At 35.9% G+C, this 13,521-nt stretch overlaps 1 protein-coding gene across 1 annotated transcript; it reads right to left on the reverse strand.

The window, feature by feature from the left end:
* Window positions 1–247: 247 nt before the first annotated feature.
* On the reverse strand, window positions 248–11,846 carry LOC124535085 (NADP-dependent malic enzyme-like). Its single transcript, XM_047111137.1, has 12 exons — window positions 11,719–11,846; window positions 11,387–11,545; window positions 10,920–11,101; window positions 10,052–10,232; window positions 8,985–9,113; window positions 8,383–8,565; window positions 7,816–8,038; window positions 7,257–7,399; window positions 6,565–6,735; window positions 2,671–2,794; window positions 1,573–1,726; window positions 248–469 (listed from the first exon to the last, which is right to left on the reverse strand). Exons 1-12 carry the CDS (start codon window positions 11,809–11,811, stop codon window positions 451–453), a joined length of 1,761 nt encoding a protein of 586 aa, XP_046967093.1. The 5' UTR covers window positions 11,812–11,846; the 3' UTR covers window positions 248–450.
* Window positions 11,847–13,521: the final 1,675 nt, after the last annotated feature.

Here is a 13,521-nt window from a genome sequence, read left to right on the forward strand (position 1 = left end):
GTCTGGGTGTTTGTAGTACCGTCGTTACTTCTGATTTTCCATAACACAAGTGCTTTAGCTACTTACATTGGGATCAGAGTAATGTGTGTGATGTTGTCCAATATTCATTATTATTATTTTTAAATTATAATTTTTGAAGTAATTAGAAATGAAAGTGCAATGACAAAATTACATTTATATAATACATGTATCAGTAACACACACAAATACAATACCGAAAAATAAACATCTGTTTTGTTTTCCACATTTCAATATAGGCAATCACGAGAGCGTTTTCAAAATTTTCGCGCTTAAATTTTTCTTACTTCACAACAATTCCCATTTTATACTGGAAATAATTTTCTTAACAGCGCTTGTTTCGTTAAAAATGCTAAGTATTATAATGAGCGCTACAAAAGTGCTACATCTCGTAACTCAACTGGTTTTTTCAGGGTGTTTTCTTGCTATATATCACCTCGACATTGGACCTCTGGAAAAAAATTTTGTACCGTTTTTAAAGACGACTATTTTATACGTCAACGTGTAATTACAAAACTCGTTATTTCTCATTGTATCTGAATATATCTGTATCTCACCATATCTCATTCGTTTCCTGATCAGTCTGATTGTAGTTATCCAAAAGAAACAAATTTTCGATGAAATTTTCATCATAAGATTTTAAATGAACATGGTTATTTTTATTATTAAAGTTATTGATTTCGAGATATTTACCATGTTTTTTTATTTTCTACGAATGTCTTGTTCACGAGACTCAAGGTCTCGTGAAAAAGACAATCATAGATATCGAGCTCCACCGAACAAAAATAAAAAACATGGTAAATATTCCGAAATAAATAACTTTAATAATAGAAATTTTCACCATCCTCCTGCCCTTATCCCAATTTTATTTGGGGTCGGGGCAGCTTGTCTTCTCCTTCTATACTTCGCTGTCAGACGTCATCTCACAAGTAATATTCTTTCTAACCATATCGTCTTTCACACAATCCATCCATCGTTTCCTTGGTCGTCCTCTTCCTCCTAATCCATGCACATCCATGCTCATCCTCCGAATTAAATAACCATACCATGAAATTTCGATGAAATTTTCGTTAGTTACTATTTTAATACGCCCTTAACTGTATCATGTTGATACTTATAGGGTTGTTATATGCTTGTCTTTAATAAGATACAATAAGTGACGTTAAAAATTGACATAAGTATATCGATATAGTTTTAAATAGACATTCCCAACATTCTCACAGATTCATTCATATCAATGCTGTTTTCGAAATGACTTTGTTTTTCAATCCAAACATAAGCAATCATTTAATATAACAGGGTAAAATGGTACTTAAGTTCTTCTTATAAAAAGATAGTGTTATTTTTATAAACGTACAAGAACAAAAGACAAATCAAGAAACGAATCCGTTCAGATTTGAAGAAACGCGTCTGTTACAAACATTCAAAAATTGAAGTATTTTCTACGAGCTCCCAAACAGACACTTTTAGTATTGCCAAGCTAATAAGTGCTCTAAATTATTCGGTTCAACTATATTCTTTTACGCTAGTTTTAATCATACCAATTATAAATACCCTTTGTATGCTTCTTCGATCGTTTTCACTTTAATATTGGGAGGTTTCGGGTATTTAAAGAACTTCGGTATATAAGAATCATACTGCAGATTGTACGTGTGATTTTGTATATACGTTTTGAAATCCTTTGGCTTGGGATACGCAGTCGCTAGGTCTGGAAACAAAACTTTTATATTGAAAACTACTTTGTATAAAACGATCGACGTATTGCATAGAATTCAGCAATGCGCTGCAAAGTGTGACGTAAATTTCAAACTTAATATTGCTCACTCACTCACTCACATCTCATTCACAAAATACATACTTGAAAAGTTTAAAGTTACACTCACAAATGTTTCTAATAGATTTTAAATATCATTAAATACTCGAGTTGTTTAATCGTATTTAAATATTATCTAAAACATAACTTTGAAACTAATTGGTTGTTAGAAAACGAAATATTGTTTTGTACTAAAACTTAACTTAAAAATTAAATGTGTAATATATTTCTTAAATACACAAATACGAGACACGGGAGTGTCTCACAATCTACACTTACACGCTTAAATTCGAACACATGCACGCATAATAGGCTATTTGACAATGCGAAAAATAAATTGTAAATTATTGTAATAAGTGTATATGATGAGTTTAAAAATGGTTATTTACCAACGAAAGTTGAAAATAATACTTAATTTATTCAAAAATCCATAAATTAAAATGCATTTTTTGTCACGTGACACAAAACGCTCCTGATTGGCCGGGCTTATGATGATGTCACTTTCTTGTAAACTTCGCTTTTCTACTATGTGTACCACAGATTAAAATACAGGAAAGTGACGTCACTGACGTCATTGCAGCGCCATATTGTCCAAGTAGCGTTTTTGAGTGCTATTTAAATATGGAATTTTTAATATGATATTTTTCGGCAAATATGTACTAGAAATAAAAAACACAACTTTTTCTGGGTTCCTTAACTTCTACTAAATAATATAAAATGAATTTTAAAAACCAGTCAAATAGCCTATCGACACCTTACGCACACACGTATATTGTAATTGTATTAAGTTTCAATATATGTATAATACATCAATCTACATGTCAATATACAAAATATACCTTTCGAATACGCTAACTTGGCGACTTCGATCGCAATATTAAGCGATACGTTTCTCACGTCGCATAGAGGAGGATATATTCGGCCGAGCGCCAAGTCTCCTTCGCTTACAAAGTTTGCCAACGTCTGAAATGATCTCTACTCTTATCTATACAACTTAAATTCACACTATTGTTGTCTGTACTGGATGCAACAACTTTTTCAACAAATACCGGAACCGCTATGAATGCAAATTGAATTCGAGAATAAGCGCGCAATGAAAATTGTTAAATGTGATAATTCTGTTTGTATTGCTCAGTAATGGCTCCGTTGGAAGATACAAGTTATACTGTACTCAAAAGAATATAATGTTGTTTAAGATTTCTGAATATTTTTATTATGAAATAAACATTTTACAAGCGTTTATGCTAATATTATGTTTCGAAAATTTTCACGAACATTTTATACCTACGGGCTGTTCCCTATAGTTTCCCAGTTCGGAATTAGTTTTGTTACGAAAGCAGAAGTTTTTACAGCAAAGCAAAGATGTATATCGTTCCTATTAAATTAATCGACAAAATCATTATTATGTCCGAATGAAAAATCATTTATATAATCAGCTGGCCATTGGTTTAAACATACACATTTTTTTTTACATGTATATTACCTGCCGTTAAATCAGTGGGAGTAGATTTCATTATGGCCTTTTTGAATTAAATACTCATAAATTTACTTGTTGCTATTGAAGTACATACATAACCTACGTGGCAAGTTCTTTACAAACCTGATCACTACATACGACGTGATTCGATTAAAACAATTAAACGATTAATTCTTAACTAAAATTGATAACTCCTTTATTATTCTACAAAAATAATGTTTGATCAATTAGAAAACATTTTTTTTTTTTATGGAATAGGTGGCAAACGAGCAGGAGGCTCACCTGATGGAAAGTGACTACCACCGCCCATGGACATCTGCAACACCAGGGGCCTTGTAAAGTTTTTGGCGATGGGCCGACGTGAAATACTGTCTCGCCTTGCTGAGCACACCGAGCTTCTTTGAAGCCAATTTGGCTTTGCCTTCCAATTGACCGCGGAACTGAACGAGGCTCGAAATATCAACGCCAAGTATTCCGATGCTACCTGTAGCGGCTATCGGGATGTTCTCAAATCGTGGAGATATGGTGGTACACAAATGGTGTTTTTTTAGCGGTTAACGCGCAAACTTGCGTCTTTTTGGGGTTGAAATGGACTAAATTTAGCCGGCCCCAGTTCGAGACTTCGTTTAACGAAGACTCGATTTCAGACACAAGTTTGTTCCGGTTTTCTTCGACGTTTTCCCGAGAAATATTAGCGCGGCCGGTGTATAAGGTGTCAACGGTACTGTCGTCTGCATAGCAATGAATGTTCCCGATTTGCAACAAATCATTGATATGCAGAAGAAACAGAGTGGGTGATAGAACGCAGCCTTGTGGAACACCAGCATTGACGAATTTTAAGTCAGAGCATGCACCGTCGACAACGACCTTGATGCTCCGATCTGCCAAAAAGCTGGTAATCCAATTGCATAATTTCCCGGGAAGCCCATAGGAAGGAAGCTTCGAAAGAAGCGCTTTGTGCCATAAACGATCGAAGGCCTTCGCTATGTCCAAGCTGGCTGCTAATGCCTCCCCCTTGCTCTCAACTGCTTCAGCCCACCTGTGAGTAAGGTAAACTAGAAGATCACCGGCTGAGCGACCCCGACGGAAACCGTACTGGCGGTCACTAATCAGCTGATTCTCCTCTAGGTACCGCAGGAGCTGGCAGTTAATAAGGGACTCCATTATCTTGGAGAGCAAGGAGGTGATGGCTATATATTTTTTAGGGATCGGATGCACCAAAGCAGTCTTCCAGGAGTTCGGGACGACGCCTAATGCGTAGGATTGCCGGAAAAGACGCGTTAAGACCGGTGCCAACTCGGGAGCACATGTCCGTAGCACGATTGGAGGGATGCCATCGGGTCCACTCGACTTGTGAATGTCCAAGGAAAGAAGTGCTTACCGAACTGCACTTTGCCGAAATTTAACCTCCGGCATCGTCGTATCACATCGCGGGATTGATGGAGGTGACTTTCCTTGGTCATCCAGAGTCGAGTTCGACGCGAAGAGAGACTCTAATAGATCGGCCTTCTCCTTCGCGGTATGGGCCAATGACTCACCGTCCCTGTGCAAAGATGGAAAAGAAGGCTGACAGAAATTCCCTAGGACAGCCTTAGCGAGAGACCAGAACGCACGTGTTCCTGATGGGAAGCGCACCAGTCTCTCGCCAATTCTGCCAATGTACTTCGACTTCGCCTCAGCTATCACGTTTTTGAAGGACCTGGAGGCAGAGTTATATTCCTTTCTGAATGTGCTGGTGTTTGTATCACGAGACGCCGATGCGTTAGCCCAGTCTTGGTAGCGTTCCCATTTTCGGCGTGAAGCCGTCTTACAGAGGCGACCAAACCAGGGCAGGGACTGGCAAGTCCCTGCGGTGCCCATTGGTGGCAACCAATGGGCACCGCAAAATATGGAATGAAAAGTTCCATACCCTGAAGCACCACATCGGCGACAGAGTCAGCAACAACGCTCGGATCATCCATCGAGAAACAAACTCGGATCCATGGGTAAGATGCAAAGAAGGACTGCATCCCATCCCAATCTGCTGACTTGTAGTGCCACACGCGACGACAGCCCGCGAAACGAGGTCGTGAGTATCGTGTAACTGGCACTGTACTCCGGACGAGACAGTGGTCCGACGAGCCCAGAGGGGGATCGACGACAATCTTATAGCCGTCCGGATGCGAAGTCAGCAGAAGGTCCAACAGGGAAGGTGTATGATCCTCCACGTCCGGTATTCGCGTTGGCAAGGTGACCAGTTGTGTCAAATCATAAGCCAAAGCGAAGTCGAGAACAGATCTACCCGCATGATCAGTGGTGCGTGATCCAAGCCACTCTGTATGATGAGCATTGAAATCGCCCAGAATAATGATCTCTGCGGATGGAGTCTGCTGCAGCACGGAATCTGTAGCCAATTGGACGTGCTCAACCAGTCGGTCGGTTTCGGCATTACCGCTATGGGACCTATAAAGGCACCCGTAGATTCGCGGATGGTCGTCGCAGTCTACGCGCAGCCAGATAATTGATAGGTCCTGCCCTTCAAGGCTGCCGAGGCGTCGAGAGCAGATATCATCTCTGACGTAAACGCACACCCCAGCTCGTGGCACAAAAGTATGCTCCAATTTGTACCCGGGGTAAGAGAGAAAAGACGTATCGGCAGGAGAAGATATCTGGGTCTCGATAAGAAAGAGCAAGGCCGGCTTCGCCGTCTCAAGGTGAAAGTGATCGGCATTCAAGTTGGAGTTGAGTCCCCTTATGTTGCAGAAGTCCACAGCGAGTGTGGTAGGGGTTGCCTTATGATGCCTGCTCCGCTTGCCCCGAACAGTGGCGAGCGCAAAATTGCCCCCCCCCAGAATTCGGAGGGCAGCCTGGGCATCCCTGCTCAGGCGGTGTACGTCCTGAGCCTGGATGCCCAGAGAGGGATTCTCCACCGCAGTCGCTGATGGTACCCTCCTGGGGTAATGTCACCAAATTCTGCACAACCATGTTTTGGGGGGAGAGGGATCGGACCTCCGGAACTCTCACTTACCGGACGAAACGCGGTAGCATAGCTACCACTTCACGCCGATTTTAAGTGAGAGAGTGGTACTTCCCCGGGCGTGCCGGCCCATTCGACTGCAACCGAGAGGTATGCAGTGTGGCACTACCACTTGTGTGATGATTATGATTTTACTGTCGATATATTGCAAGGTGAAAAAAGTAATTTGCTATCTATTTAGTAAAAAAATTGTTTTAATTAAAGCAAAAACAATATAACATTCGAAATTCGACTACTTACCCTGGCCGCAGTTAAGAACATACTCTCCGGAATACGTCGCGATCGGGCCACAATCACACCGAGCGCGACTCCAGGGAATATGTAGGAATTGTTACCTTGACCGGTCAGATATTCTTTGCCGTTATACTTGACGGGCGGGAAAGGAGAACCTGACGCGAAAACACATCTCCCCTATGGAAGAATTAAAAGATTTGAGTACCGAAATAAAGATTAAAAAAAAAACAAATTGATATATGGACTCGTTTTCACGGACCTCTGTGGTACTAATCAAGACAATGATATTTATACTTTTTACCAATTGTTACATTTCTAACAATACCCTGGACCAGAGTACGTAAAATTTGATATCTTAAAACATAAAAATGTTTCAAAAAATATGAAACTGTTAATTTCATGTCCAAAATCTACGCAAACAATATTCGTGGAAGCAAAATGTCATAAAGGTATTTTATTTAAAAATATCCGAATTTCTGTTCCATCTTCCACTTTTAATTTAAGATAAACCAACGACAAAATACTCTGTTCCTAGTATGACTTATAATTAACTGATCCTTTGTCGAAATTTAATCCTCAAAATGAACTTTAATTCTTCCTAATTATATCTTTTAAACTTTATTAGATAAAGAATTTCCTAAAATTCAACTTGTCTTTGAATAAATAAATTGTTATATTGTATTACTTGTGTAAATTACCTCGGTGTGATCGTAAGCTGCTTGTGCAGTACATTCCGCTTTACTGGTAGGGTTCGATAGAGCGAATATTACCGGTCTCTCCGCATTTTTAGCCATTTGCTTCAGAATATTTTCGTTGAACGCACCACCAACAGTCGAACAACCTAAACGATAATGATCGTTAAAAAAATATTCAACATATATGGTAAATGTGACAACAACAACAACAGTCTGTAATTTCCCACTGCTGGGCTAAAGGCCTCTTCTCCCTTTGAGGAGAAAGTTTGGAACATATTCCACCGCGCTGTTCCAATGCGGGTTAGTGGAATACACACGTGGCAGAATTTCTATGAAATTTGTCACATGCAGGTTTCCTCACGATGTTTTCCTTCACCGCTGAGCACGAGATGAATTATAAAGTCAAATTAAGCACATGAATTTGCAGGTTTGAACCCGCAATCATCGGTTAAGATGCACGCGTTGTAACCACTGGGCCATCTCGACTCGATAATGTGAATTCATTATTTTAAATTTCGTTCGTTCAAGTTATAAATTATATTCAAAGTCTGTTAAAACTAACCAATTAGACAAGTTGGCTTAATAGTAGCGACGCACTTTTCAAAATTCTTTTCGGGTTCCATGTCTTTTCCGAATTGTTTTGCATGACTTGGGAGACCACTTGGTCGTTTACTTGATAAAAGGCCATCAACGTCAAACATATAGATTAATTTTTGAGCTTCTTCGAGCGTCATGCCCTCTTCGACCATAGCTGCGACTATTAAGTTGGCTATACCGGTTGCCGCCTAATAAACCCATACGTTTTATTCTTTTTAGCTGTTATTAATATTCAAGTATAGAACGACACAACTAAGATGTAACATCGGCAAAATTCGTAAAATCAAACACATCCGAATCGAGTAACCTATCCCGAATTATCAATACTCATCTTTACACAAACGTAATAACTTGTAATATCATATGACCTAACATTTTTATTGGTTGTATAAATCGGCAGTAATCATTTTTACTGAATTTGCCGATTATACATCTATGTTGTTTCGTACTACATATATTTAAAGTTCTACTCAGCAAGGAAAAATTCAAAATAATTTAGACATGTCTTTTGTCACATCTTCCTTGCACTTACAGATCCAGCACCGAGGAACATGAAAATATTTTCATTCATTTTCTTTTTGGTTATTCTGCTAGAAGCGTAAAGTCCCGCGACTGCCACACTAGCGGTGCCTTGAATGTCGTCATTAAATGTACAGTATTCCTCACGATATTTTTCAAGAAGCCGAGTTGCATTTATTAAGGCAAAATCTTCAAACTGTAAAGAACAGTAACGAGAAATATATTTGGGACTGTCATTTCATTATACGATAAAATATTTTGTTTGTTGTTTATGATATTAGTGATATTACAGATGTTGTTTCAAACAATTTGGAATTTGGGCTTGTGTGCCATCTCTATGATTATATTTGTATGTATGATACATTTTTCGACTTTATGACTTTATTTAATGTAGATTATTATTGACATAAGTTTTAAATTACCGTAATAATATTTGCATGTTATAATAGTAATGACCAAACATATGTATTGTATTGACAAGTTTGTATAAATGTATATTATTTTTCATCATAAAAATAAACAATTTCATGACATTTAATACCTTGATTTTCTCACATTTTCCAGGATAAAAAAGTAATGTCTTACATCTATAAGTATTGGTGTAAAATATCTTACCTGCAACAGAGTGTTGGGACCAAATCGTTCAATAGCAGCTCGCATAAACTCATCAATAAATTCATCGTATTCTTTACCACGAACTCTCTTCTGACGAAGGCCTATATAAAGAGGATCTTCCAAAAGGTCCTGAAATTGTTTCCGACGCACTATATAATATGTCAATAATAACACATCCTGCCAAAATTGTCTAATGTTGGTTTTGTCTTTTCATTGGGATGTAACCAACGTCTGTAGGTTCCATTAGAGATTGGTGCCAATTGATGTAACTTTCAGTAAATTTTACTAATTTCAACCAACTAATTTTAAAATATCTTCAATTTGCTTTCAGTATTCATATACTTAATCTGTTTATTTTCCTGTTACAGATTTAAACCATTCAGAAACCCTAGAAAAGATTTTCTAATAGCGTCTTTTGAATCAATCCAATTTTATAATAAAACAATACCTATTTAATTTAAAATACACATACCAAACGCATACATAATACAACCAATAAAAATAATATAACAACATATTTCACGTAAGAATTTACAACGTAATCTCAGCAAACCTAAAATATGTAACGTGTTCATCTCTGAAAACCATATTTTAACTGAAACTTCTAACAAGCTAAGAAACATTCCTTTACGGTAACGTTACGTCGCTTATAATTAGTTTGTGCTGTTATAAACGCTTTGTAAACTATAGACCATTCTAGAAGTTATATATATTCCAGGCATGACCTTATGTTATTTATTTGTTTACTTTTCTCTATCACTTTTAACATTTTTTTAATATCTTGGAAAGAATAAACAAACCATACTAAGACTACTCCATGTTTATTGTTTCTGTAAATATTTATTAAGTATGTATTTCTATGATTGTATACAATCACATATATTATTTTTTTACAATTGGTATATTTATTCGAAAGCTTCTGACATATTAGCAACTATAAGTAACTAACTACCTAACTAAGTCCATTTCATTTTCAATATAAAAAGGGATTTATAAGGCAGTTAAAAAAAATGTTCTATTTATTCAAAAGGAATTTTGAAATATAATTAATTATAAGCACAAGATACCTGATTATCTGTTCCGACATCCAAAGTAATAGGAAGACATTGATGAGGTTTGATACCAGCTAGAACTGTATAGAGAGCTAGTTTACCAACAGGTATTCCCATTCCATAGGCGCCTAGATCTCCCAGGCCCAATATTCGTTCACCGTCTGTGAATACGATGGCCTTGACGTCTTGTTCAGGCCTATTAAATTTAAAGAAAGTAAAAATAATACCCTCAAAATGCTCGCTAATAAAAAGCGTAAGGTGATTGGGCTAACGACGTCATAACATGCTTATGTGCGGTTGCCCAAGGGTACACGAGTACTTGGAAACACTTTGAAAATTAATCCACCGCGTTTTGCGACGAGGCTACGTATATAGATATAAATGTTTCATAATTTGTTATATTACATTTACAAAATAAGTTTTTCTTCAAAGTTTATTCAGTAATACTTGTCAAATGATTAACTCACGACTTTAACTAAATATTCCGTGTACTGTATGTACCAAACCAAATAACATTCGAGTCATCGACATTTTTTAAAATCCTACTACTATTATAAAGGCGAAAGTTTGTATGTATGGATGTATGGATGTTTGTTATCTTTCACGTAAAAACTACTGAATGGATTTGAATGAAACTTTACCACAATATAGCTTATACATCAGAATAACACATAGGCTACAATTTTTGAGGTTTCTAATGTGAGGTCGTAAAAAAACACATTTTTTGCGCATTTTTTATCCTTTACTTTGTACGAGAAATAATGACTTATTTACGAAGCGATTTTAAGCGATTACTAGACTAGACGGGACGAACCTGAAGTCCACGCGAACGAAGTCGCGGGCAAAAGCTAGTATATAATATGCATATAAACAAAATACATACCAATTATTAAGAATGTTTAACACGTGACCTTTGTCGTAAATAGTTACGAAGAGGCCACGAGGTCTTCTGTAAATAAGACCAAATCTTTGGCATGCCAATCCCACTGTAGGAGTGTAGACTATGGGCAAAAATTTTTCAATGTTCTGTGACAATAGACTGAAGAATAACTTTTCATTCATATCCTAAAGTGAAACACAAAATATATTATAAAGGTTAATTTTTACTTAAATATAACATACATCGATAATTAAAGTTATTAATTTCGGGATATTTACCATGTTTTTTAATTTTTTTGTCTTGTTCACAAGAGTGAGTCTCGTGAACAAGACATTTGTAGACAATGTCGAAATATCGAGCTCCACCGAACAAAAATAAAAAACATGGTAAATATCCCGAAAATAATAACTTTAATAATAAAAATAACCATGTTAATTTAAAATCTTATATAAATCGATAAGTTAAATTACCTGCAATTCTACCAAATAAATGTATTTGCTTAGATCGTCATTGTATAAATCCAACGATATTCTGCATATACTTAATTGTTCCTCTTGTGTTTTATATTCAGTCGCTAAAAGTCCTTGAATGCCCAATGTCTGTCTCTCTTCTAATGTAAATGCCAAACCCTAAATATGGATATAAAGACTTGGTAAAAAATAATAATAAATGATGTTCTAAGATGTTCCTTTATTACAACAAGATGTATAAGTATAAACCATTTAAAGTAGATGTATACTACATTTTTTTCTTATACTATAATATAATACCAGATATAAGTTTGAAATTTTAAACATCTTACCTTATTAAGACGAGGATCTCGAAGGTGGTCTATTCCTCTAATCATATTCGGACAAACCGTATCTCCAGTAACATCACTGAAGTTACGACACATATTTTTCAATTTAAGAAAAAGTAGATATTTTTTCAAAAACGTACCATTTATAATTATATTTCTACAGCTGAAAAAAACATCTGTCTTTAGATCGTCCAGGCAATATATAATAATATCTCAGTGTGTATGTAAAAATGGGCACAAAAATTTAAAACATATTCTACAATTTTCCTTAGCTTTTACTTTAATTTCTTGGAATATATGGGTAATAGTGACACGGTAACGCGCTGCCTCTCTAGTACGAGATTCAGATCACTCTTACAAATGAAAGCGTACAGAAATCAAGATCGAGTCAAATCTCTTTTCCTTTAGGTCGGAAAGAGGAGGAGCAACCTGAAAGGTTGAGGCGAGTTGTTCTTGCTCTGATAGCTATTTCATGTTTGTTTTGTCCACCGCAAAGCACAACAGATAACCGGCATCATAGCTCATCATAACTCATATCAATATAAAAGCGCGTACCACATAAGTTTTAGTGGGTAAGTATAAAACAGATTAAGGGTTCACAATTAAGAATTCGCGTTTTTCATATTTAAGTATATCGAAGTTTTTATTACTTTCCACTTTGACGAGTGGAATGTGACCGAAGCAAGCAGAGTAATCAGTTGGGAATAGTTCGCCGTATTAATTATACAATCTCAAAAATAAAAATGATGCATATCGAATTTTTAATTTATTCAAACGCCGCAAATAATATAAATTTGAGCATCTGGTCATCTGACTTCTTGATGATAATGATGATTGATGATTTTTTTTTAGCATTGTGATTATTTACATTACCTGAGACATGCAGTTTTGTGCCTAAGCATTTTCTAGATAAGATTCGTTTAAAGTCGAAAAAAATATTTTTTCTCCTTAAACATAAATTGAATATGAAAATGCCCATTGCATTATAGAAATAATATTAACATAAAAGCATGACTTAAAAAAAATTGGTAAAAGATTGAAAAAACATTGCAGAAATTTTGACAGAATAACATTAATTAAAAAGATGTCAAATATTCTCTATTTTATTCTTATCAAAACGGTAGATAAAAAATGTCATAAAAATATTAGAAGACTTATAATGAGAATTTATGTACTGCGGTATATGTTTTTTTAAAACGTCAACGCAGTATAAATGCTCAGCTATTTATAATCCTATTGTAGACTTTAAAGTTAAGCCCAGTACACAATGAAAAAATAAAGTATAAGAGATAAGGAATAAAGAGTAGCACAAGCAACCAAAATCCAATGGGCGATAGGCTACAATATTCAACCAATCACAGCGGTTGAATACCTACTACTAGTTACGTGCTACTGTTAGTTTTACGACACTTTGTTGTAAAAATGCCCTGCGATTGACTGGCTATAAGAAATAAGAAACAAATTCCCACCGCGACGTAATTTTTTTTTATTTCTTATTCCTTATTATGAATTGATTAACGGTGCTGCCATCGCTGGATTCCGCTATTCCTTATTTCTTGTTCCTTATTCCTTATCTCTTATTTTTTTGTCTTCTTTCTTTCTCTTTTTGGTCTTTAGAGTACTTCTTTTCATACGTATGACGAATTATGTAATATTGCCTGTATTTAATATTAATTACATTGCCAGGCATGACATAAAATAAAAGTTATAAAATAAAGTGTTCTTATTAATATTTAATACACATTTTTCATAAGCACTTCTCATTACTCAATTAATAAATTTAATATCATAAAATAATACTATATT

Source organism: Vanessa cardui, chromosome 14, assembly GCF_905220365.1.
Source record: "Vanessa cardui chromosome 14, ilVanCard2.1, whole genome shotgun sequence".
Lineage (NCBI taxonomy): Eukaryota > Metazoa > Arthropoda > Insecta > Lepidoptera > Nymphalidae > Vanessa > Vanessa cardui.

Bases quoted from the DNA above. Each gene is read 5' to 3' on its own strand.
- LOC124535085 (XM_047111137.1), bottom strand. From the start codon at position 11,811: ATGTGTCGTAACTTCAGTGATGTTACTGGAGATACGGTTTGTCCGAAT. The intron at 9,114-10,051 runs GTATCTTGTGCT...AAACAATTTCAG, and splicing joins ATGTCGGAACAGATAATCAG to GACCTTTTGGAAGATCCTCT. The intron at 6,736-7,256 runs GTAATTTACACA...ATTCTTCCATAG, and splicing joins CAGCTTACGATCACACCGAG to GGGAGATGTGTTTTCGCGTC.